The sequence below is a fragment of the Phacochoerus africanus genome, chromosome 11 (assembly GCF_016906955.1).
Source record: "Phacochoerus africanus isolate WHEZ1 chromosome 11, ROS_Pafr_v1, whole genome shotgun sequence".
Lineage (NCBI taxonomy): Eukaryota > Metazoa > Chordata > Mammalia > Artiodactyla > Suidae > Phacochoerus > Phacochoerus africanus.
Genome location: NC_062554.1, coordinates 32,269,340 through 32,297,202, shown reverse-complemented (window position 1 = coordinate 32,297,202; position 27,863 = coordinate 32,269,340). Strand labels below are relative to the sequence as shown.

The window sequence follows — 27,863 nt, the reverse complement described above, 5'->3', positions numbered from 1 at the left end:
ATTTTTATGTCATAAACATTAATTGTAAAATAGAATACATTCAATAAAAAATTAGGCTATACATGATTTGTTAATTCAAAATGTTAATTTTAGGATCCTGTAGTGCTTCAGCATCAGTATAGTAATTGATGGCATTACTATATTAACCATTACCCATATATTTCAAAATGGTTATGTTTGTTCGAAACTTTGGTTTCTGAACCAAAGTCATCTGAAACTTTGCTAACAGGAAGCTTTCAATCATGTTGCTATTTAAGCATTTTTATACCATTGGCCATAATTCATTTAGCTTTGTTTTATTATAAAACTTTGCACCACCTCAACATAAACAAATACCCCCCACACTCAAATACATGATATTTTTTACTCAAAGTTTCTTTTGAAGGATTTATAAAAATGAAACAAAAAGGGCAGGAAATCTGGTTCTTCGTTAGCACAGAAAGGGATAAAGATTTAGCTTATTCTTCTCTAATAAGGCACTTTATTAGAAGGAGTCAGACTTCAACAAGATGGCTAACTACTAAATCACAACATGGCAGTGGAAGAAAGTGTAACTTCCATTCAGGATGCACAAGAGCAACAGTGTAGGGGAAGAAGGGGAAGAAGGTGCTTTGGCTGGGGTGAGAAGTATGCAGGACTCTGATGCACATGGAGACAACTCTGTTCTCCGATTAACGTGCTTAAGATAGATCTCACCATAAGAACATAAAGAAAATCACAAATATGTTTGTAATGTTCTGACAACTATATATCGTTAGCTTTAACTAAAACCTCTCTCTGTCTATACATATAATTTTGCCTGCTGAGTTAAAAAAAAAATGCTTCTTGGAGTTCCCGTCGTGGCGCAGTGGTTAACGAATCCAACTAGGAACCATGAGGTTGCGGGTTCGGTCCCTGCCCTTGCTCAGTGGGTTAACAATCCGGCGTTGCCCTGAGCTGTGGTGTAGGTCGCAGACGTGGCTTGGATCTCGCGTTGCTGTGGCTCTGGCGTAGGCCGGTGGCTACAGCTCCGATTCGACCCTAGCCTGGGAACCTCCATATGCCACGGGAGTGGCCCAAGAAATGGCAAAAAGACAAAAAAAAAATGCTTCTGTCTTTGTATCTTTTCAAAGTATGGCATCCAAATTAAAAAAAAATAGATGGCTGGTTAAATTTTTATTTTTCATACAACCTATATTGTAAAGATATTTCCATAAGAATCACTGTTAAATATTTGTTCAAAGGAAGGTAACTTTTATATACTTGACAGTAAAAACCAGCCAACAAACAAAGCCAGGAATACCATGAGTCGAAGGACTGGATAACTAACACATGATTATTATTTAAAAGCATAGCCTACTACCCCACCTCATCCTCATCAATTCCTCTCCCAATTTAGTCTTTTTCTAATTGTAGCTCATTTAGGTTGTTAAGGAAGTTGACTAAAGAAAGAAAAGACTGAAGGGGTGAAAGCTTGAGGAAAGCATAATCAGAGGAGGGATATTTGACCATTAGTTAAGCCTTGTACATAATCTGTCTTCAGTAGAGTTGTATCCCAAACACCTAGCCAAAAAGCAGGCACTACATGAAAAATGGTTGTTGACTTGCTTTTACAATTGCAGCATCCCAGAAGTGGAAGACAATAAGGATAAGAAAATGAGGGTTAACTTGGGGGCGAAGACACTGCATTCTTTGACAAGAATGAAGATGATTATACAGCACCATCACTACCAAGTCCTTTGCGAATACAAAGGTTTCACTCTAATTACCACACCATTTTCTGAAGGAATAAACATGGTTTACATATTTTGAAAACAAAACTCTGTCACTCTGCGCATTTTCTACAATGCAACCAACAGCAATACCAAAGGTGCCCTGGACCAATTCTTAGGGAAAGGTTAGAGATAATCCAGTCTGAAGCCTCCAAGTCCTCTGCTTCTCACTTTCTGTCTGCTGTCTCTCTGACAACAGTCTGGGTAGAGGATGGAAAACAAAACAAATTACCCAACTGCGTTAGGTTTCAGCGGCTCTGGTAAATGAATGAGGGAAGTGTTAAGGTTAGCTGTTAAAACGGACTCTTTCGGGAGAGAAGAACATTCTGCTTATTGGTGAAATTCTTCTCTCCAAGCAGCATCATTAATCAGGAGATGGAGAATATGAAGTAAAAAACATAATGGCATAATTCTAGAAGGCATGAAAATAATCCCAATGGAACACACGGTTGATGTACTCGAAAATTCACACACAAAAAAATGTACACCAAAGTTGCATGAGGCTGAGACAACAAGCAGGCGGGGAAAACGGTCCTAGAATAGGATGAAACGGTATTTTAGGTTGAAGGGGAGCAATCAGTTGCTAAAGCACATATCCACACTAATATGACTGGCTAGTTCCCATCACCTTGCATCAGTGGTGACGGGCATCTAATAGGAAAAAAAGGTGGGCCCCGCTTCCAACACCGCTAACCCTGGCAGCCACGGTTGGAAGGATACAGGTAAGCGTCAGGTCGGCGACGCCCGCCGCTCAACCGAGGACTGAGGGGGGCTCTGACGCGGGTGTCAGAGGATTCAGTGCCCAGTCCCGCGGCAGCGCTGCAGGCTCCGGGCCTCCCGGCCAGCATCTTTCACCTCAGCGACTCCGTCATGGCAGCTCCGGCTTCCTCTTCGGTCCCTCCAAGCCCTCCGTCTCTCGGGCTCCGCCTCACTGGCGCGGGAAGGTTGGCCGTGGCAGCGCTGGTTCTCCCACAGCGGCGCTCGTGGCTGTGGTGGCGAAGGAAACTTCGGCGGCGGCGACCCTGCCTGGCGAAGATAGGAGCAGAGGCAGCGACCCCACCGCCGCCGCCATGTTGACAACCAACCGACGCCGCGTCCTTCGCGACGGAAACCGGAGTATGGGGGTGGGGCGCCCAAGGCAGCCAATAGGAGGCGCCTGCTGCCCCTGCCTTCTCTGCACTGCTTGCCGGCGATGGGCAGAAACTCTTAGCATCCTCGGGGACTCAAGTCTTCGTGGGAGCGGAGAGCTGAATTGTGCCTCGGAGCCTGACTCAGTTCTTCCTCCCTTTTTATGAGGAAGTTTTCATGGGGGTATGATGAGTGATGAAAAACAGTGAGATGCACAATTCCCAGATACAGGCAAACGCCACCATGGGGATTCTGAAATGATTGCTTTGGGCATAATTCAGGGTAGGATTTGTTGTTTAACTACCGAGTCCTGTTGTGTGGAGTTTTGGGTGGGGTCTTTCTGGGGCATCGCTATCCCACACACCATCTCTTTTTAAAAAAGCTTTGTGGAGTGGAAATTTCCTTCTCTGCATTCTCTCACCCACTTCCTGATGCTTCTATTTCGTCTGCAGTCGTCTTCCTTGCCATTTGCATTTCAAAGTCTTAATGGTTCCAGCCTTGCTGCCAGATTCTGGAAATAGACCATCAAAGTATCGGCGACCTGTAAAAAAGTGCAGATTTAATTTAGTAAATCTCCTGGGAAGATATGCCAAAAGAGATCATCATAATTGAAATTGTTTTAGGGGTATGGAAAATTGAAAGGATTTTTCAGTCATCAGTTAAAGGTTTTCCAAGTGAAAATTTGAAAAAGGCTAAAACTTTTTGTTGGAGTTCATTATAAAAGTACATATAAATTCTGACTGTGTTTCAGCCAACCTTTTTTCTTTTTCTATGGGAAAAAAATAAAACAAAACAAAACAAACACCCTCCCAGATTGGAAGCAGAATGTACAAACCAAATAAAAATCACTCACCCACCATTCAAATGCCTCTGCCTTTGTGAATCAATTTGTTCATTTTTAGAGTTCAGATAATAAACTTTTCCAGTTGAAGCTATCTAAAACAGAGTTTTTGCAAAGTTGGATGCAATGACTCAAATTGGAATGTCTTCTGGTGACTGAGATTTAAAAGTGCCACAGCAAATCCACTTTTGACTTAAAACACAAAACACATAAGCCATCGTCAGAGCCAGACCAAGAGGATGGATATATAATCTTGGTAAAGAAAGGCTAAATGTGTACACTGGGACAATTAGCTATCTTTGCACATTTTTAACTTGCCTAGCTAGCCACAGGCAGTTACTTTGATTTTATTCCCACCGCTATCATTACAAGTGTGTTTCTTTAGGGCCAGTTTGAGAGAGTGAGAAAAAGCAAAGTAGGGGAGTGTAAAGTGCAAATAAAAGTGAGAAGGTTGTGTTTGCTGTTTGGAGGATTTGGACATGGTTACTATTCCTGAAAGTCTAGTTTTTTGCTGTATTATTAGTGTGGTATCTCATCATTCGTAGGTACCTTATTGCTTTATATGTAGTTTATTAGTATTTCAAAGCATGTTTCTCAGTTGCCTACAAATGCTTGCTCAAATAACCATTCTTCATTCAAATGTTGCCTTACTATGATAACTAAGAAGAAAAGAAATTTTAAATACAGGTTACCAGTTTTATTTTTAATTACAGGATCTATTTTTTGACTTTTAAACTATTTCTTTTTTTCTTCAAAGTGGTAAGCAGATTTTTCACATTTTAAGTGGAATAGCCCTTTATTAAATTGTATAGTTTCTAGAAAAAAGGCCTAAGGATTAGATATTTGGATAACAGAAAGATAATCTGAGGGCTCTATAAACCTTATCTCTTGGCAGGATAGATAGTATGATTCAAGCAATAAAAAAGAATATTATACCCAAATCTCTATATTTTGTTAAAAGAAGTATTAGAATTAAATGCTTACTTCTTTCACCCCTCAAACCATAAAATAATTCATTCTTTTATTTAGAAAATAAATATTGAGCACCTACTATGTGCCAAGCACTTTCTATGGGCTGGGATGCAGTAGTGTGCAAAACTTCAAAGTCCCTATGCTCATTAAGCTTGTATTTATTTTTCTTCCCAACTAGAATACATTAGGTACTAAAAAGTGCTGTGAGGAAAGATGGAGTGGTGTAAGGGGATAGAGACTGATGTCAGTTCTATTTTAGAAATGGTGCTTGAGGAAGGCCTCCAAGGAAGGGAAATTAGGGCAGAGGTGCAAATGAAGAAAGGACGTTGCCATGCAAACATTTGGATGAAGAATATTATTCAAAACCAGAGGGTACTTCAAGTACAAAAGGCTCTGAAGGCAAAATTGTACTTAATATGTTCAAGGAATAGCAAGAAGACTACATCATCTAGAATAAATGGGGTAAAGGAAGTGTGCTAGAGCATGAAATTGGAGCAGTGCATGTGGGAACTTATGCAGTACACAAAGCGTTAATGTAAAACCCAACTTCCAACAGAGGGAAAGCTATTGGAGAATTTTGAGTAGGAGAGTAAGATTTAATTTAACCTTTCAAAAGGATCACTCTAGTGGATATGGGGAAACTGGGCTACAGTTGATAAGAATAGAAACAATGGCACCAGACTGAATGATTTTACTGTAGGTTGAATGAGAGTTTATGGAGAACTGGCCTGGGATGGTAGAGGTGGCAAAAAGTTTTCAAGATTTTAACCTTGAGCCAATAAGATGTGTTGATGCATGGTTGTGGTAAGTGAGTGGAATTTAAAAAGGCGTCAAATGTGACTCTATTTGGGATGGGAACCAACTGGATGAAGGGTATTGCCGTTTACTAAAATGGGGAAGAATAGGCTGAGGATGGGAGAAGGAATAAGATTTAGGTTTCAAATATGTTAAATGTGAGATGCCTATTAGACACCTAACTTCATTAACATGGTTTTGTAAGTTGTCAAATGTTCTATTTACAAAAGAAAATGTAAAAAAGACTTTATGGTTACAAAACATATTCTCATAATGTATCTAAATTAAATATTGTTATAATCTTGTGACTTATGTGAGGCAGCGAGTGATGAACAATTTCTTGAGCTTTCACTTTGATGTTGGCTGAAGCTAGTTTTTCTTTTGCTGAAGTATTTTCTTACTGAGGCTATTACTTTTTCTGCTGAAGTATTTTCCTTCTCAAGTAAGAATTTCCTGAATTTGTTTCTGGGCAAGCTGTGAAAGAACAAAGAATTTTAATGTCTGACTGATTTAAAATTGCTAACATTCTGCCATCTTCTCACCAATTTTATAAGACTTCAATGAGAAATTTAAGATTAAAGATATACTCGTGTAATCCTAATATAGATTTTAAAAGTTGTCAATATTGTCAGCAATGTTAGAACTGTATTATAGTACAAATAAAATAATAATGATAATAATGAAAATAAATAATGATACCACATAATATTCGAGTGCTTGTTGTTGTTTCTCTTGCACTGTGTGAATTTATTACATATATTAAATAATCAAATCCACACAACACTCCCCATTCTACAAAGAAAGTAAGATATAGTGATGTTATGTAACTCTGCCTGAATTTCCAGAACAAGGGAGTGGTGAATTAAGGTTCAAACCCAGGCATTCTGATACCAGAGCCAACACTCCCAACCACCCCACACTGCCTCACTGGAGAAACTGAGACAAAGTTTCTGAATAATAAGAAATAAGAGTGTTTGCATTTAAATAGTGGGTGGCAAGGATGTAAAGTCAGAGAACGGATAATTCATGTATGATATTATTCCATTAATTAATATTTTAGTGCCCATACCATGCCAGTCAGTATGCTAGTACCATAAAAATTATGATATGGTTCTTGGGCTAGGAAAGGAAATGGAGAAAATAATACCTTGAATAGGAAGCAAGATTCAGGAATGTTTTGCTTTTCCTCTTAACTTTTTGGATGTTTATATAATGAAAGGTAGGAGCCGCTATCATAGTGAATTTAAAAATTCATCACGGATATTTTTCTATCAACTTTCAGAGAGTGGTAATATTTAACAACAATAGTGCCCTTATATTTTTGAAGTTTTAACACTATTGATGTAAAATATACAAATCAGAGTCCTAGAAATTTGGCATGTATGTGGTTGATATGGTCATCATTGATAGCTAAGTTCAGTTGCAAAAATATCCTAAGTCTGAATTATTTTCTCTGAATCTCCACACTGATTAATTTTTGACTTAGTATTTGGTAGAAATAGTTCCAGTGTAATATTCTTCCCACTCTATCACTCATTTCTACTTTCTTACTATTTTTATGCAAACTGGTTCACAATTATGGAGGTATACCTTATCAAAGGCACTTTTTCCAAGGGGGGGAAAAAAAAATTCTGACTCCTAAAAACTAGATGATTTTATAAATTCATGCTTGCTTGCTTGATTTAGCTATCTAGTTAGCTATTACCTATATTCCAAAAGCATGAATTTATAACTCAGGCGTGCAGTGATAAAAAAGGGTTTGTATAACTTCAAATGTCAGGATCTGTGGAGGCTACCTTGTTTCTCATATGAAGGGTGTTGTTTCAAACGAGGGCATGGAAACTAGTAAGTACTAGCTTCTGTTTTTCTTGTACACCTTCCAGAAAATTTCGACTGAAGACTCTATGTACTGGAGTTCTTTCCACAGAGAGCTGACTGATATTTGAAGAAGTTTTTCACTTCTCGAACCAAGAAAAATATGATGTATCTTTTCCAAGCCTCGCTCTTATTCTTAAATCTATGTATTTTTACTTGTGGAGAAGCTATACGAGGTAACTGTGTGCATCATTCTACGGTAAGAATTTTAGCAACATTATTTCAGCTAGGAAAGCATGATGATGTGATTTTCGAGATACATATTATATGTTTGAAAAGATTAATTACAGAACTCAATATAATTTATGGGAAAATTTAAGTGTTTATTTAGAAATGCTGAGACAGGCTTAAATAATATTATGTTTAAACTTAGGAAACCATAAATTTGAGGACTGACTCTTAACACATTTCTTGTACAAAATTTTTAAAGAATTTGGAAGCCTAGGTTAAAAACTAGCCAACAACTCTCTGGTTAACTTTGATAATGAAATATCTTGTAGGTAATAAAAAAATTCACTTTGCTTTTAAAAAATATTCTAGAAACTTTCATATTTCAAAGATAGTCTTGTGACTAGTTACCTAGGACATTTTAAAATTTAAAATTAGAAGATTTTATTTAGAACAGTATCAGAGTGACAGCTAAGACAGTATATGCAGTCCTGTGAGTAGCTGTTGATTTGAATCTCTATATATTTAAATATTCAAAAATTTTTAAATGTTATAAAATGTATTTACCATTGTATCATTATCAAATTCCTAAGCCGAAGCAAGAATAAATTCTAGGAAAGCTACAGAAATATTAATAACAATTCTCCATACCCCAAATTTAAGAATCTTATTTAGAGCTAAAACATATAATTGTAACCTAGGTTTTTGAAAACATCTAGTATGTCAATTAGAGGAGTATAGGGGAAAAAGTAAAAAGTTGAAAGTATATCTATGTAACAAAATGTATCTTTTTGGGACAAATATCTTTTGTATTATGATTAGCTCTTTATCTTTCTCTACCTATCCAGGTCAAAGAGGACAGAGCTTGGTTATTATGTTCTTATAATTACAGAGTTATTTACATAATATAACTTCTACCAAAGAATGTTTTAACACTAAAGAAACCAATAATGTTGACTTTGGACAAATACCTTTGGAATGACTGTAATTGGCTTTCTTTCCATTTCTTTTCTTTCTTTTCTATGTGGTGTTTGTACTGCCCCTTCCTCCTTCTCTCTTCCTACTGGTAACCACCAGTATATAGTTAGTTGTTGACTTTTTAAAATGGCATCTGTTGTTGTCTTTGAAAACAAAATTTCATGCTTTTTTTTTATCACTGATACCACTTAAATCTATCATTACTTTACCTTTCAAATCTATAAATACTTTAGTTTATAAAAAGTGACAATTTCCTCCACATTTCTCCCCAGTCCCCACCTCATTATTCCTAATCATGGGTGGCAGAAAGTCCTTTTGGCTTAGAAATGTTGTAGGCATCTCAGGCAAACTTCTTGGTCTCCATTCAAGGAACTTCAGATTGCATGATCTTGGAAGAGGGATGGCTCTGCACTGTATCACACCTGGAAATGTATAAAAAGTAAAGGTCAAGGCCATAGAGCCCCCGCAACGGAAAGTAGATGCTAAATAAATCCTTTCAGAATTTGAGAAGAAAAAAGAGCAAAAATATTGAATTAACATATGCTTATTGTCCATACCCAGAATTTACTGATAAGATTTGTTTGTGGAAATTTGAACTAACCAATTAACTATTTTTTTTCTAATGATCATCCTTGTGTATGTCCTGAAATCTCTTTTTTCTATAGTTTTCTTATGTATGATATATAACATATATAGGATAATTAAATATACTTTATATATTTTTTATTTCTATTTTTTTCATGTAAAGGATTCTCCAGTAGTTAACATTGTAGAGGATGAATCTAATGCAAAAGGTGAAAATAAAAGTAATGATACCATTTATAAAGAAGATTGTGAGGAATCATGTGATGTTAAAAGTAAAATTACGCGAGAAGAAAAACATTTCATGTGTAGTAAGTATTAAAAATAACCACAATTATAAAGGCATATGATTTATTACTTCTAGGGTAGAGATGGAAAAAATATACCTTAGCATTTTTTGGGGTCATTTTTTATATATCCGGATCATCCTAGGTCAGAGGTTTTATGTGTTTGGCACATGGTAGGTACTTTGTAAATATTTGGTAAATGAAAAAATCCTATATAACTCAGTGGCATCAACTGGCCACAGAAGGAAGGGGCAAGTCAGAAGACACTGATAGTATCAATTTGCCTAAGGCTATTTTTTTACTTCCATCTGAACCAGTAGGAAATTTCACCTCAGTTTTGAATGGGGAGGTTCATATACTGAGTAACTGCTGCAATAGGTATAATACAAATTTGCAGCTGATTTATGTTGCAAAGCATAAAAATTAAAAAGTTGTAAAATCTCCGTTTTTGTCTAGAACAATTTAGTTACAGTGCAGTAATTTTCATGGTGTATTATATGTACATAATGGGTAGAATAAGAAAAGAGAAAGGGAAGTGATTCTGATCCAGTTCTTATAGGACTGTAATTCCTAGGTCAGAAAGCATAAAAAGCTTACTTTATTTTGTTTAATTCTACATGTAACACAAGTATCTCAGGTTTCTCAAACCAAAGAATATAGCTTTAGACCCATTAAGACAGATGTCTAGGAGTTCTTGTTGTGGTTCAGTGGGTTAAGAACCCGATGTAGTCTCCATAAGGATGGTCAAGCCCTGGCCACTCTCAGTGGGTTAGGTATCTGGTGTTGCCATAACCTGCAGTGTAGGCCACACATGCGTCTTGGATCTGGTGTTGCTGTGGCTGTGGTTTAGGCTGGCAGCTGCAGCTCTGGTTCGAGCCCTAGCCTAGGGAATTTCCATATGCCACAGGTGTGGCCATAAAAAGAAAAAGGAAAAAAAAAAAAAAAAAAGACCGATGTCTAAATCCAGGAAGTATCTAATAGAAAGTGAGAGACAAAGTAAAAATGAGAGATGAAGCTGGGTGAGGTAGATTTTTAAAAAATTATTATTATTATTTTTCTTCTGTACAGCATGGCAACCCAGTTACACATACATGTATACATTATTTTTTCTCACATTACATGTTCCATCATAAGTGACTGGACAGAGTTCCCAGTGCTACACAGCAGGATCCCATTGCTAACCCATCCTGAAGGCAATAGTCTGCATCTATTAACCCCAAGCTCCCAGTCCATCCTACTCCGTCCCCTTCCCTCTTAACCACATGTCTATTCTCCAAGTCCATGGGTGAGGTAGATTTTAAAATATCAAGAATTATTAGTATGATTCTACTGTTAGAGTGAAAGTAGGAACATAGAAATAAAAAACTTTTAATGAGTAATTTTTATAATAATGCTTGGCCCCTTTTGTTATAAAGAACAACATCAGTACACTTAAATAAACTTGACTAAAGTCTGAGAAATATATGGCTGTCAATGTGTATTTCCTGGTTTTGATGGCTGTGGTGTAGAGAACGTCTTTGGTATAAGAAAAATGCACTGCAATATCCAGGGGCATTAAGGTGGCATGCTCTCAAAAGAATTAAGAAAAAGGTCTTCATGTTGTCTTTGAAACTATTCTTTAAATAAGATTGTTTCAAAACAAAACCTTTTTTTCTCGCTGTGCCTGTGGTATGTGGAAGTTCCCAGAATAGGGGTCAGGGACCTGAGCCACAGCAGTGACAATGCCAGATCCTTAGCAGCTAGGCCATCAGGGAACTTCCAAAATAAAAACATTTTTAAGAAGAAAAATATATAGTAAAAATTTAACCAGAAACCATCCAGCCAAAACTTGATTAGATTTATTATGGGTGTATATATATGTGTGTAATTTGTTTATATAAAAATATAGCATTAATAGAAAAAAATTAAAAGACGGAGTTCCCGTTGTGGTGCAGCGGAAGCAAATCTGACTAGGAACCATGAGGTTTCGGGTTTGATCCCTGGCCTTGCTCAGTGGATTAAGGATCTGGCATTGCCATGAGCTGTGGTGTAGGCTGCACATGTGGTTCGGATCTGGCGTTGCTGTAGCTGTGGCATAGGCTAGCAGCTGTAGCTCCAATTAGACCTCTAGCCTGGGAACCTTCATATGCCATGGGTGCAGCCCTAAAAAGCAAAAAAAAAAAAAAAAAAAAGGAAAAAGAAAAAAATTAAAGGAGAGATTTATTTTAAAAATTAACTTTATTACTACCTTTTACTTTCTCATGTAGTAAGAATTAATGTCTTCTACCTCCTGCTTCTATACCTCTCATCTTATAAAATGAGAATTGATATTCAGAGTGTTGTTTCTCAGTTATACTAGATTAAATTATTTGGGGTAACCTAAATTATTAGGAAGCGTACTTTCATTGAGTAGTGTTGAACAATTGGTTTCTCGATTAATCCTGAGTTAAAAAACTATTAACTAGAATACGCAATCCTGAGTATTTAGATAGATTCCAAAATCACGTGAAATTCATTATTTTTCACTATAATTGCTTTCTATAACAAAATATTTAGCAGATATATTTTATTATGATTTAAGGAAATTTGCAAAATTCTATTGTTTCTTACACGCGAAGTACCAAAAAACTACTAAGAAATATGATGGATGAGCAGCAAGCTTCCTTGGATTATTTATCTAATCAGGTATGGATTTTTTAGTATTGTGTTGCTATTGCATGCGTACATTGATATAGTTAGGTATAATCATTTAATTTTTAACGCTTTCATGTCCAAACATCTATTTAGTGCCTGCTATGTTAGAGGCACCATAGTAAGTCTCAGGCAAATGGAAAGCAGTGACAACAAAAAAGGGGTCATCCATTAAAGCTTATACAGTTAGGGGAGCAGAAAAATGTATTGAAAATGTTGTGAATAGTTTTGGAAAGATTCATAAAAGAAATTCAAGATATGAGATTTTGAAATGTTCTTAGATGACAGAGATTGCGAGCTGAGTCATGGAAAATGGATGCATGCTTCAAAGGTCACAAAGGTTGGGTAAGAAGGGTAGGACATTCTTTCCCTTCTGGGGAACTGTTTAGGGATGGTGCAAAGGTGGAGTGGCTGATGAGGTTGAGGCGGTATAAGGAAAACTGACTTAAAGAAATAGGAACTAAATCATGCCACACCAAATGTCTGAGCAGGAAAATGAAAGGTTTAGCTTGGCAGCTGGCATGGAGGATGACTTGAGGAAGAGCAGAGGGAGCAGACAGAGAGACCAGATAAGAAATTACAGCAAAGGAGCAGGCAGGATACTAAAGACTGATCTGCAAAGGCAGTCAGATGCAAGAAATGGGCAGATGAAAGCAGTGTGCAGGAGGTAAACAGTACTGAGTTTAATGATTGCTATTTAGCTATGCCTTCATTGCTTTCTTAGAGCAGTGAGGAATTCAATGCAGAAAATGGGCATTGTATATATTTCAAAGCTGGATTTATAAGAGGCTTAAAGATACCAGTTATGGAATTAAGCTAAAAGAGTTTCGTTCAAATATAAATTTGCTTATATGTGTACATGTGTGTTTAGGTTAATGAACTCATGAATCGAGTTCTCCTTTTGACTACAGAAGTTTTTAGGAAACAGCTGGATACTTTTCCTCACAGACCAGTTCAATCACATGGTGAGAACTTTGGTATTTCAGCCTTTTCATATTTGTCTTTTATTGCTTAAAAAATTTCCTGGACAGGTTGGTGCATTTAGAAGTTTTGTTTAAAACATACATGTTATTATCTAACAGACTGGAGGAGTAACACTGCCATTAAGCGAGCTTCAACCCAGACAATGTGTACTTTTCTCAATTGGGAGCCTTTTCTGACTGTTTGAAAGCCATGGCTGTATGCAGATATTTTGAATCTGTTGAAAATAGCATGATTTTACATAACTGAATTCAGACCTTCCTTTACATTTTATTAATAATCATTCTTCAGTTAGAAGAAAAGAAGGTCTCAGAATTCCTCCCACCTGTAAAAAGTATTTTTGACATGTTTGAAAGGTTTCAAGTTGGGACATAACATTTGAAACTTAAGACAGAAAGAAACTGGAGTTTAGTACTTTTTGTACCGGAATATAGTATAGTATTAATTTTTATTTTATTTTATTTTATTTTATTTTATTTTATTTTATTTTGTCTTTTTGCCATTTCTTGGGCCACTCCCGCAGCATATGGAGGTTCCTAGGCTATGGTCTAGTCGGAGCTGTAGCCACCGGCCTATGCCAGAGCCACAGCAACGCGGGATCCGAGCCGCGTCTGTAACCTACACCACAGCTCACGGCAACGCCGGATCCTTAACCCATTGAGTGAGGCCAGGGACCGAACCCGCAACCTCATGGTTCCTAGTCGGATTCGTTAACCACTGCGCCACTACGGGAACTCCAAGTATTAATTTTTAAAGGAGTGGGTTTCTGAGAAAAATGCCCTGTATATCTTATGGATGTGAATGAATACCAAAGTTCCAAGCAAATAAATATTTATTGAGGGCCTAGTGTATGATCATTCTTTTTTCCTTCTAAAGAGACGAGAATAAACTGTTACTAAGAATCGCCTATGTGTCAGGTACTTAGGCACTTTCACATGTTTTTTTTTTTTAATTGTTTTATTAAAGCTCACTTATTTCCCATACATGAGTAGTGTAAAGAGTGTAACACAGTGACTATGAGCAAGGACTCAGGTGTCAGACCATCTGTTTTTGAATCCTGAAGCCACTGTTTCCTTGATAGCAGTTTCCTCATCAGTAAACTGATAGTACCTACTTCATACAGTTGTGAGGATTAAATGAGTAAAAACACCAAAAGCTCTTAAATATTGCCTGATGCATAATAAGACAGTATAAGAATTTGCTATGATAATGATGATCATCAAATGAGGATATGGAGCCCAGAAAAATCCAAATAATCTGTTCATATTTATTTAGATGGTAGTGGCAAAGCAGTTGTTCCAGCTCAGATTAGTCCTTCACTGTAAATTTCTATCATATCTCATATCTTTATCATTATAAAAATGTTTCTTAACAATTCAGGAGAAAGTCCACAAATCTGTATCTTCTGGAAATAAAGGGGGAAAGCAGCACATTTTTTATAGCTAACTTTTTGTAGATGACATTTTCTGCATATTTATTGTATGCTAGGCACCATGCTAAGTGCTTTGTCTTGCTATGTAAATGGTCAGAATAACACTATGAAACAGATAGTATTATTATAACAATTTTACACATCAAAAAAGTGACTAAGTAACCTAGCTAGAGGTTCTTACTGGGAAAGAAAGGAATTAGGACTCTAACTCAGACTTCTGGCTCTAATTTTTTATATATTTGTTTCTCTGGGTAATTGATGCATTTTATTACATTTATAAAAGATAATACAATGTAATATACCTTATAGTAAAATGTAATATTATAATCATATAATGCATTTATATATTTATATAAATATATATATATATAAATATATATATTTATATAAATAAATATATATTTATATTCCCATGGGAAGTGGAATGCTTTAAAGAAGGTGATTATAGTTTGCTGTATACAGTTCTAGCTATTGCCAGCTGAGGAGGCTTTAGACTCAGCATAATTTCCTCTGCTGAAGAAAAGGGTGTAAATGGGCTCCAACACATTAGAATTTCTGAGATTTCAAATACAGTAGAAAGGATGTGTCCATAGTAGTTAATCTGCTTATTCCTTTGGGTTTTCTCCTTATCATTCATACAGATTTCTATTAAATGTTATGCCTCAAGATAAGCCTAGATTTCTGAAAGGCATCATTTACTGGACAAAAGAATGCATAGTTATAAAATATAAATCCAGTTTCCTCCATCTATCCATCTAGTTTCTTCTTATTTCTAAGGTTCACATAAATTTTCATTTCCAAGAAGTTAAAATCATCATATCATTAATGAAAAGTTTAATAGTAATTTCAGATAGCACTGTCAATTCTCTATAGTAAAATACTTTAGTATTAAATGTATATGTGGATATATCCTAAATAACTAATTTTACTTTTCTAGGTTTAGATTGTACTGATATTAAAGATACCATTGGCTCTGTCACAAAAACACCAAGTGGTTTATATATAATCCACCCAGAAGGATCTAGTTACCCATTTGAGGTAAAGTATTAGCTTATTATATGGAATAGGATAGGCATCTAATATATTTAATTACAATTAGAATTTTAACTGTTTGTCTTTCTTTCTTTTTTTTTTTTTTTTTTGTCTTTTTGCTATTTCTTTGGGCTGCTCCCGCCCCATATGGAGGTTTCCAGGCTAGGGGTCGGAGCTGTAGCCACTGGCTTACGCCAGAGCCACAGCAACGCGGGATCCGAGCCGCGTCTGCAGCCTACACCACAGGCAACGCCGGATCCTTAACCCACTGAGCGAGGCCAGGGACCGAACCCGCAACCTCATGGTTCCTAGTCGGATTCGTTAACCACTGCGCCACGACGGGAACTCCTCTTTCTTTCTTTCTTTCCCTTTCTTTCTTTCTTTCTTTCTTTCTTTCTTTCTTTCTTTCTTTCTTTCTTTCTTTCTTTCTTTCTTTCTTTCTTTCTTTCTTCCTCTTTCTTTCTTTCGCTTCTTTTCCTTTTTCTATTTTTTTCTTTTTAGGGCCGCACGTGCAGCCTATGGAAATTCCCAGGTAGGGGTTGAATTGGACCTACAGCTCTTGGCCTACACCACAGCCACAGCAATGCCAGATCCAGATCTGAGCTGCACCTGTGACCTACATTGCGGTTCTCGGCAATGCCGGTTCCTCAACCCCCTGAGCAAGACCAGGAATCAAACTTGCATCCTTATGGATACTAGCCAGATTCATTTCCACTGAGCCTCGATGGGAACTCCAATATTTATTTATTTATCTTTTTAGGGACACACCGGCAACATATGTTACCGCTGAGCCACAATGGGAACTCAGTATTTTTTTAAATTTAAATAAATTAGTATAAGTTCCATAATTTTTATTTTCTGGAAATCTTTGCTGAAACCACAAACCAGTAAAAGAACTAGAGAATCTTTGACTTTTATATGTGAGTTTTTATGGTTCATTGTTTAAAGTAAATCCATTTGGTGCGAGATGTTATATTATCCTTCGAGTAGGCAGAACTATGCAAAAGAAATACCTACTTGCTTTAACTAGCTCATGGATATTAAAAAATAATGGTGTGCTTTGCCTTGAAGCTTGCTAAAAATACTTTAATTTCTCTTCCTATGTGTGATTATATTTTCTTTGGCTGAAAAGTGATTTTATATGTATAAGAAATTAATAATTTAAAAACCTTTCACTAAAATATGAACAGATTGAGAAGCTGATCCATTTCTTAAATTGAAAGAAATAAATTACTCCTAGTAGTTTTAAACCATGATTTCTAGAAGAAATTTTGACCGGAAATTATCTATTATTGAAATTATTTATTATTAATATATTATTATATATACTGATATATAAATTATACATGTATAATTTTCTGGTTGCTTTTTTGCATATAAGATAGTTTATAATATCAATATCATACCTTCTTGATAGTCTTTATTACACAATAAAATAATTTTTTTGAAGTATATATTACTAGTTCTTTGACTCAGAGTTACTAACATTAATTTTTGACATCTGTTGACAAGATGTCAAAAATTGGGAATTAAGTGGGAAATAATTTTAAATTACCTAAATTACTTTACTTACAGATTCAAAAACAGGTCTGAACAGATGTGGAAAGGAAAGACGTCTAATTTTGTGAAGAGTGGGATGCATAATTACCTCTTTTGTGGGAAAGTGTTGGTTCCCTAACTTCCTCCACACTGCCTTTTTCTGTCTGAGTGTGGGAAGTTTCCAATGGGTATGACTGCTCTGATTTTCTTGCTGTGTCACGTCTATGGGTTTTGTCCTCTTAGGGATATTTAACAGTGGACCACAGATACATCTATAAGTGCCTACCGAGATGGGTCACAGATTATGTCTTTCTGCCTGAAAATCCCAGCCTAAACACAGGCTTTCCAAGCTTTTAGAGAAAAAAGCAATCAAAGACCAGCACACATGCATATTTAACACTGTTTAAAAAGTCAGCGTTTTAATTAAAAGAATAAGTTCATTTATAAAGAAATATATCACTCTGCAACTTCAGATTGGTGCTGTTATTACTCAACTGAAAAATATTTATGGAGTTGAGGAATAACCTTAAAATGAATATAACCTTAAAATGCTACAAACACTTATATATGTTAAAAAATGACTGATACGGGGACAGCAACTGTTTGTTTTATAATAAACAATATTATGTCTAGAAATGAAAAAATCTGAATATATTAATGGCATAAGTTACACTGAAATTTTCTGTGGAAATATCTTCTTTCTCCAGGCTTAAGGGTGAAGTATGAGTGTTATATCAAAGAATGAAAATAATAGTATGATGTTTTTGCCCTTTTGGGTTTTTTAGGTAATGTGTGACATGGATTACAGAGGAGGTGGATGGACTGTGATACAGAAGAGGATTGATGGGGTAATTGATTTCCAAAGGCTGTGGTGTGATTATCTGGATGGATTTGGTGATCTTTTAGGTCAAATTTTATTTACTTCTCTCTTTTTCTTCTTTTTGGTGTTATGCCTATAGATTGTGTCTCTATTGGTCAAATTGTTAGGAAAAATAGCAAATCCTTATGAATATAAAAATATGATTTAAATTACTCTCTGCTTATATGCCAAATTATTTATAAGTTTTCAGTTGGGATCTGGAAACCTTTATTTTTAGATACCTGTTAAAAGTGGTTTTAGTAAAAATTCTAAATTGGGTGTTTATTAAGTATTGATAAATTCTGGCACATGCTCAATAACTATTTGTAGAATGAAAAAGTGAATGATCAGAGACTTTAAAATTTCTGAGATTTGTGCTGTGTCTACACAAGCAAATGAAATAGAGAATTGGGGTACCTGGCTTTTACAAATTCAAATTATGTGAACCTGGAGTAGTGTTTTATAAAAATATCAATAAAAATCATTATGCTCAAGATATGGAAAATATAAACCTCAAGTGAATTGTAAAATCTGTTCACATTATTACTACATGGCAGCATCAATTTTATTGGTGAGTAGAAACACCAGCGTTTCTGAATAGTGCAGAATTTTACATTAACTGGAACATTTGCACGTGACTTTGATCATTTTTATGCTATTAAGTTACTGTTGGTATAATTTAAAATCTTTAACATCCCATAATAATGTCATCCAAGGATTTGGTAAGTGGTGGTGTTATTCCTACTGCTAAAAACCCTACTGCATGCCAATGATGCTTGAAGGGACACAAAATGTAATAAAATGTCATAAGTAAGGCCAAATAGCTGCCATGCTATGGAGTGCAGTTGACATACTTGTGTTTTCTCAGCATTACCTCCAATTTTCTGAAAGTGCTGCCTTCTGAATTGAGCAGTCATAGATCTACAGGCTCTAAACTGTCATCTTTCTTCCCTAATACTTATTTATATGGGGAAATTATTTGAGTTTTGACGAAAAAAGTCTTCGGGCAGGTATACTTCACATAAACAGGTTCCTTTGTATTTGGCATATGTAAAAAAATGAACTTGGGATGATGAAAATTGTCAAGTTAAATTTGTGGATGGAGTAAAGGGGGAAGATGGCAAGGACACTTAAATTGGAAAATGTCATAGACTGACAGTAAGCAGGCTCTTTTTTTTTTTAAGAATTCAACTATGAATTTATTATATCCCTCTTTCCATAAAATTTTTGTATTAAAAAATAACAAGTCACAGTCAATCAAAAGTCACAATCAAAAGGAGTTGTATTTCACAACTGAAATACAAAGTCACAATTTATACTTTGTAGTAGGTTTTGCCCTCAAAAGTTGACTATGACACACCTAACAGAATGGCTTAAATAAATAAACAAATACTTCTTGTACTTCGTTCTTATTTCCTATGCCTCCTTTCTTCCTGTATTTCTGAATACTTTTCAGTTCTATGTGGGTATGTAGCTAAAATGCCTCTATAAGCCTCGGAGAATGACTTAGTATCTTAGCTGTAGTTTAAAGAATTTGAAGGTTGTCACATTGTCCCCTATAGTTTGTTTTGACTAGATGCTTACTTCCTTCAGGAATTTCATTATTCAGGCAGAGGGATATATTTCAGAGCAGGGGTCTGCACATTTAGGTTATGCCACAGTGGGTAGAAGAAAGTAGAAAGCCATTGGTTAGAACATGCAGGAAGTACTCAGTCTGAATTAGGGAGTTTAATAATTTGTCCTGAATCTACTATCATCTTGGAAATATTGACCCTTAATCTGGGGAAACTCCAGTGTTGCTATATTACGTCTTTATTCATTGGTAACTGATGAGCTGCATTATAACAAAGAAGTATGTATTCACAAAAGATTATTGTCAAAGATAGAAAAAAAAGATTTCTACTGATAATTTTCAGGAAATATTCCATCAGGAGTTTCTGATTTGGAGGTGAAACATCTTATGTTTACTGTACACAACATTTTGTTACCTGCCATAATATTCCAACTGGTGTTTTGTTGACATGCCTTAAGGTCAGACTCGATTTATTTAAATGAACTTTTGAATTTTGATTTTGGGAGATATCATCTCAGAGTTACTGAAACACTAAGCTATATCAAGCACTCAATAAAGGGTTATTTTTATTTAATTTGTATTAAAATATATTTAAAATCTTTTTTTTAACAGGTGAATTTTGGCTAGGGCTGAAAAAGATTTTTTATATAGTGAATCAGAAGAACACCAGTTTTATGCTTTATGTAGCCCTGGAATCTGAAGATGACACATTTGCTTATGCATCATATGACAATTTTTGGCTAGAGGATGAAACAACGTTTTTTAAAATGCACTTAGGACGGTATTCAGGAAATGCTGGTAAGTTTTTTATTCCTAAGATTATCCAAAAGGTTTAAATATAGTTGACTCAATATTAGATGTAGATAAAAGTAATGCATTTCTTTTGGTGTATGAGACATAGCTGATAACAGAAGAGATGAGGAATGAGAAAACTGGCTAAGTCTTGAGTTTTGAAACTCTGCTATAATCATGATTTTGAAATGCTTTATTCTCTTTAAAGCAACTTGCTATATGTAATTGCAATGGATTATTTAGATAGAGTCTGTGTGGCAGTCTGGGAAGGTATTTACATTTTCATGTTCTGAGAGGCTGGAGTTTAGAAGTCATAGAATGTTAGAGGTGATCTCCACTCTTCTCACTCTACAGGTTGAAGAAACCTGAAAGATTAAGTGACTTGCCCAAGATTCCCAGTTCATCACATCTGAGCCAGGGCAAGAATTCAGACTGATAGAACAACTAGTTTAGTGGGTTTTATTTTCCCTACTCTACCTCAGTGCATCTACATATTTCCAAATAAAATTTGTTTCAATTTCAAAATACTTGAGGTTAAATTTATATTTTAATGCTGAAATTTTATTTTATTATTTATTCATTTGTATTTTAGGGCTGCACCTGCACCATATGGAGGTTCCCAGGCTAGGAGTCGAATTGCAACTACAGCTGCCAGTCTACACCACAGCTCATAGCAACTCAGGATCCCTGACCCACTGAGTGAGGCCAGGGATTGAACCTGCATCCTCATGGATACTGGTCAGAGTCATTTCTGCTGGGCCACAATGGGAACTCCTGACACTGAAATTTTAAATTTGCATTAATACTAAATTCAGCTCTCCTACTGTTGCTCATCATGGTACTTGTTCATTAGGTATGTTTAGTGCTAGAAATCAAAAAATAAATGAGTTATATATTCTCAGATCTTGAATGGATCACAATATAGAGGGGGAAATAAGGAAAAGGAAAACATAGAATACTGTTTAGAGCTTTGGGGGTTAAAGAAAGAGAAAATTATTCCACTTGATTGCATCCAGAACTTCTTGGAAGGGTAGATTTCAACAAAGAACTAATAGATTCAACATGGGATGGTTTTTGAAAGTACATACTCATGCAGAATCTGATTCAGTAAGTTTGGGTCCAGGTATTTTTATTCAGTAGATGGATATGCTGGCATCGTTAAAGTTGACTTGCCCAAGATTTCTGATTTGGAGGTGAAACCTCTTATGTTTACTGTACACAACATTTTGTTACCTGCCATAATATTCAAACTGTTTTGTTGTTGGATCTGTACTTGGAGGAATGGATAGGCTTCTGGAAAATGAATGTTGGCAAAGAGAGGAGCTTGAGTCAAGGCGCAGAGGGAAGAAAATTACTGGGCATGAAGAGGGCCTGGTATGGTTGGAATCTCTGACATCTGAGGAGGTTTAGACTTGGGATATTAAGTAAAAGACTGAAATTTAAATCTTGACATATAGGGTCACCTTTAAAGAGTTATATAATTTCTGAGGCTTTATCTCTAAAAGTGTAAAGAACTATCTCTATGTGGAACATACGATGTTAGGAAAAGTTTACGTGGGGTTTCTCTAAAAGATGATTAGTATCTAAGTGGAGGGTACAATTTGAAATGGCAAGACTTTTTTCATTACAGAACCCTTAAATTTTGTCATGCCCTACTCTTCCTTTCCCCAATAAGGTTGTTAAGTAACTTTCAAATGTTGGTCACATAATATAATCAAAATAAAGAAAAAAGGTGTCAATAGAAAGTAAAGATAGAAACAGTAAAACCAGGGGGTTAAGTATGATCAGGTATTCAGTAGAGGTGAGCCACAAATTTGACTTTGAGCTCAGAGCAAAAACGGAAATATGAAATTCGAACATCTGAGCAACACAGTTGTTCCATGAGGACAAATGTTTCTGATTCTGGGTTCTTGGAGAGAACAAAACGTCATCTTTTCTAATTACACTCTCACAGAAAACATGACAGTGAGTTTAATGGGCTATGTCTTGAAAAATAGGCCTATGCATTATATTTTAAAAATAATCTATTAAATATAATACAATTGAGGAGCTCATATAATGTATGATCCTTCTGTTGGTTGGGCTTAACCAGGGAGATAATCTGTGGAGGGATCATATAATTTGGGCAATGTTCTGTAAGTGTCATCTCTCTCATCTGAACTTCTGAAGAGTATTGTGCTGTGTGGGTGTTGAAGATTATATTCTTCCTGCAAATACGTGCATTGTGGACATTTTGTTTCCTGTGAAGTGCACGGTCAGAGGCTTTAATCATCAGTGGGAGGATAGGCCACTGATGTTAATTGCGTTCTCCAGGTTCCTTAAAGACATGTCAAGAGATGCCAAACATTTGGAACATATTGAAAAAAAGTGAATTCTTCAAAGATTTCACAGTTTCATTTCTAATTAGTGTTTCAAACATCAGCAAATTTTATCTATAAGTGAAATCTAAATACAAGAGGACTAATTCAAGTCTTTTAAATATGTGGTTCAAAAAAACCCCAAACAAAACTTGCCTTCTACCACGGTACTTAGTTAACTAGGGTGCCTTGGTCAAGATGCTAACTTTTTGAAGATTACTGTGAGTATTAGGGATACCATGCATGGAATGTCCGATGCAAGCCTTTAAAATATGGTGGTGTTTTAACTACTGTCCAATAAGTCTGTATTTCTTGTGGAGAGACATGAAGAGAAGGCATTCCTCAGTAGTGTAGCTGATTTTTTTCTTGAGGGCATCAGCCATTTAATGTAAACTTGGTGACCCCTAAATAAAACCAAACAACTTTGGCTGTTATAAATTTGTTTCTTAAAGGTAGAAGTTTTTACCTTTGTCCATATCTCTCTATCTAAAGTGATGTAAAATGGTACTGGTGTAAACATTTATTATGTGCAAATTATTTTCTTTTCCTAAATTAATTTACCATATTACTCGTCTCCAAAGTATGACAAGTTTATACATCATTATTTTTGACCTATGTTAAAAAAAATAATGATGTATAGGAGCTCCCGTCATGGCTCGGTGGTCAATGAACTTGACTAGGATCCATGAGGATGCAGGTTCGATCCCTGGCCTTCCTCAGTGGGTTAAGGGTCTGGCATTGCCCTGAGCTGTGGTGTAGGTCGCAGATGCAGCTCAGATCCTATGTTTCTATGGCTGTGGTGTAGACCAGTAGCTGTAGTTCCAATTCGACTCCTAATCTGGGAATTTCCCTACGCCACGAGTGCGGCTCTAAAATAATAATAATAATGATGATGATGATGTATAAACTCGTCAAACTTTAGGGAAGAGTAATACAGCCAAACCCCAATTTTGTAATTTGTGATTTTAATATCAAATGTCCACTTAAGGATGCCTGTCATGTTGAGGAATTCATTATCAGATTTTGGCATATTGCAATATGGAGGGGAAATTTTACTATGATAACTAGTAAAAAATAACTTAAACCTTAGTTTTAGGTGCAATGCTTTTGCATAACAGGATTGTAAAAGTCAATTAAAATTACAAAAAGTGCCTTTAACCTTAGTCATCAAAAAAAAAAAATCTATTTTACCTAGGTGATGCATTCCGGGGCTTCTGCAAAGAAGATAATCAAAATGCAGTGCCTTTCAGCACATCAGATGTTGATAATGATGGATGTCGCCCTGTGTGCTTCCTCAATGGTCAGTCTGTGAAGAGCTGCAGTCACCTCCATAACAACACTGGCTGGTGGTTCAACCAGTGTGGGCTCTCAAATCTGAATGGCATTCATAACTTTCCTGGAAAATTTCTTGCAACTGGAATTAGATGGGGCACATGGACCAAAAACAACTCACCTGTCAAGATTAAATCTGTTTCAATGAAAATTAGAAGAACTTATGATCCATACTTTAAGTAATCTCACTTAAAATTTTAATGAGTGCTCCACAGTTATTTTTGATAATATATAAAAGATTTTATATGGTTTCCCTTTTTACTGAGTGTTTCAAACATATTAGCCAAAATTTAACTGTAGATGACATCTAGGTATTATGAGTTTAATTAGAAATTTTAAATTTTGTAGAATTTTATAGAGGAAAACATGGCTTAATGTATGCTTTTCCTATTTACTATTATAACAATATAGAATAAAATTTGTTTTGAGTGAATTGAAACTGGTGACCTGGAGTATATTGTGCTTTTAAAAGATTTCCCCCCTTTTTTATAGCAGATTCTTAGGAAAATTAAAATTATTTCTTTCTATATTTATTTGATATGGCTAATTGTATAATTTACAGATAATTTCTGTTGACTACAATTACAAGGGATAATTTTGCACAGATTAATATATAAAATTCACATGGTTTAAAAACCTATTTCCAGGTGATTCCATAATATTTAACTGTAAAAATAAAGTCTTTCATATTTTCACATTTTGTTGTGCTTAATAAATTTGTTCTTATTCATAATAAATTTACTATATATTTATAGCCTGATCAGTTGCATTCTAAAACACATTAATATCTGAACTTTTTTTAGATTGTTTAAATTAAAGGATAGTTAATTTTCAATGTTGTGTTAGTTTCAAGTATGCAAAGTAATTATTATTTTCAAGATTCTTTTCCATTATAGGTTATTACAATATATTGAGTATAGTTCCCTGTGCTATAGAGTAGGTCTTTGTTGTTTACCTATTTTATACATAATAGTTTGTACATGTTAACCTCAAATGCCTAAATCTCTCGCCCCCCACCACCCCTGCTATCTCCTTTGGTAATCATAAACTCGATTTCTATATCTGTGAGGCTATTTTTGTTTTTGTAAATGAGTTTGTTTGTATCATTTTTTTAAGATTCCACATATGAGTGATATCATAAGATGTTTGACTTTCTCTGACTTCACTTAGTATGATAATCTCTAGTTCCATCCATGTTGATGCAAATGGCATTATTTCGTTCCTTTTATAGCTGAGTAATATTCCATTATATATATATATATACCACATATTTTTCCATTCATTGTCAATGGACATTTAGTTTGCATCTATGCCTTGGCTATTGTAAATAATGCTGCTATGAATATTGGGGTGTATGTATCTTTTCAAATTAGTGTTTTCTACATATATAAATGCCCAGAAGTAGGATTATAGGATCATATGGTAACTCTATTTGTAGTTTTGTAAGGTCATGCCAAGAGGTTCACTAACACACTGCCTCACTGGCAGTTATAAAATAGGTTTTATTAGGGAATAATGTGTTGGCTGGCAGGTAGAAGAGCCTATTTATGTTAATGAGTAGTGTATTCTGGGAGGTCATTTTTGTAACAGTATAGGTTTCATGGTTGAGAAAGTGGCTTTGTTTGAATGGGGGAGCTGATTCATTAAAGCTCTGTTGCTTGTACCAGCCTTTTCTTTCCACTGAGCCGCTGCAGATCCACTGAGCCTCTTCCTTCATACAAAAAGTAGGGAGACCATGAGCCTCTAGGCTATTTGGATCTGTCTCCAAAGCAATCCATACATTTAACATAAAGACACCATGAATGGTCAACAGGATTTTTTTTTTTTTGAGAGAGAGAATTTGAAGCACTTCTGGAAGTGCAATCAATGAGAACAGGTACTATTTGAAAAAGAATTGATGGGGTCTTGCATTGATGGCAAAAGTCTATTGTAGATATATTAGTTTTTAAATTACTGTGTGACAAATTACCACAAACTTAATGGCTTTATTTGACACTCATTTATCATCTTAGAGTTCTGCTTAGGGTATTATAATGCTCAACTCAACATGTCATCCAGGCTGAGCTCTCCTCTGGGTTAAGGGACCTCTTCCAAATGCATTGGTTGTTGGCACAACTCATTTCCCTGTGGTCGTAGGACCGAGGTTCCAGTGTCCCATCTAGTTATGAGCTGGGGCCTCCCTCAGCTCACAGAGGCTGCCTGCTATTCTTTGCCATGTGGCCCCCATGAGTAGTTTATAGAATGGATATTTGCTTTCTTCTATGCCAACCACAACACAGCTCTCAAACTTCCTTATATATCATGCATTCTAAAATATAAGAAATCCTTACAGAATAGGCAAATGACATGACCAGAAATTCACAGAAGATAAATGGTCAAAAACATGAAATTATGTCATGAATTATAATGAAAATTAACTTAATATGGGACCTGTCAGGTCAGTGTTTATAAAAGTAACACTTCCCAGTGTTTGTACAGAAGCTGGGAAATGGCCTTACCCATGTGTTTGTTCTAGCATAAAGTAATATAAACTTGAAGGTACTCTACTTCTCTAGAGTTGAAGAGTAGTCAGAAGGAAATAGTTTATCTCAGTTTTACATATACACAATGATGAATATTCAAGAATAGTGAACATTTAGTATTTACTCATAGATCTGATTTAGTCCTTCAGAAAATCCTGTGAGTTAGATATTATTCTCACTTTCCTGATGAAGAAAATTTGAGTTCAAAATATACCTTCCATAGCTATATTGGTTATGTGTAGGTGACTTGGAATTTGAACACAGGTCTTTTTTGGGGGGGGGGGGAGTTCTTTTTTGTCTTCCAGTTATGTTGAGATGTTATTGTCTTACAGTGCTGTATAGATTTAAGGTATACAGCATAATAATTTTACTTACATACATCATAAAATTAGATTGTTTTTGAAGTATAATTTACCTACAACACTATGTTAGTTTCTGTTACTCAACATAAATACACATGAAAAGATTATTACAGTAAGATTGGTGAACATTCATAATCTAGTATCAACACAAAATTAACAAAACAGAAAAAAGTTTATCCTTGTCATGAAAAGTCCAAGGTTTAACTCTCTTAACTTTTATTTATTTATTTGTCTTTTTTATTTTTAAGGCTGCATCCGCGGCACGTGGAGGTTCCCAGGCTAGGGGTCTAGGGGTTGGATCGCGGCTGTAGAGCTGCTGGCCTGTGCCATATCAATGGCAGATCAACGCCAGATCTGAGCTGCATCTGGGACCTACATCACAGCTCATGGCAACGCTGGATCCTTAACCCATCGAGCAAGGCCAGGGATCAAACCTGCATCCTCATGGATACTAGACAAATTTATTGCCTCTGAGCCACCACGGGTATGCCTTTAACAACTTTTATATAACATACAGCAGTGCTAATTATCTTTACTGTGTTGTACATTACATCTTAACTACTTATTTATCTTATAAGTGGGAGTTTTCTCTTTTGACTGCCTTCATCCAATTCCCCTCCCTCCAACCCCTTCTGATAACCACAAATTTGATCTCTTTTTCTATGAGTTTGTTTTTGAAGTATAATTTTTGTCTGTGTTTGAAGTATAATTTTTGTTTTCGAAGTCTACGTGACCTACAACATTACTTCACTTCCTTTTACACAATATGGTGATAATTATTCTACACCATGATAGACTAGTTACGATCAGTAATCATACAAAAATATTACAAGATTATTGATTATATTCCCACATTGTAAGTTTCACAACTGTGACTTATTTATTTTACCACTGAAAGTTTGTACCTTTTAATCTCTCTCACATATTTCTTTCCTCCCCCCAACTCCCTCTCCTGTGGCAATTACCTGTTTGTTTTCTATATCTATGACTCTGGTTTTATTTTGCTGTGTTTGTTCATTTGTTTTGCCATTTAGT

At 35.5% G+C, this 27,863-nt stretch overlaps 2 protein-coding genes across 11 annotated transcripts in view; one reads left to right on the top strand and one right to left on the bottom strand.

The window, feature by feature from the left end:
• The window catches only part of CEP126 (centrosomal protein 126), an 83,422-nt gene extending 80,816 nt beyond the window's left edge, over positions 1-2,606 (bottom strand). For all 10 annotated transcript variants that reach the window (XM_047752849.1, XM_047752843.1, XM_047752844.1 and 7 more), the window contains exon 1: positions 2,472-2,606. In XM_047752849.1, the coding sequence (XP_047608805.1) occupies positions 2,472-2,599 (128 nt within the window). In that variant the 5' untranslated portion in view covers positions 2,600-2,606. The remainder of the gene's footprint in view (positions 1-2,471) is intronic.
• Positions 2,607-7,213: 4,607 nt separating this feature from the next.
• Positions 7,214-24,704, top strand: ANGPTL5 (angiopoietin like 5). The gene is made up of 8 exons (XM_047752528.1): positions 7,214-7,561; positions 9,257-9,401; positions 11,938-12,041; positions 12,919-13,012; positions 15,398-15,498; positions 17,817-17,937; positions 20,076-20,261; positions 23,808-24,704. The coding sequence occupies exons 1-8, from the start codon at positions 7,466-7,468 to the stop codon at positions 24,125-24,127; spliced, it is 1,167 nt and encodes a 388-aa protein (XP_047608484.1). The 5' UTR covers positions 7,214-7,465; the 3' UTR covers positions 24,128-24,704.
• Positions 24,705-27,863: the final 3,159 nt, after the last annotated feature.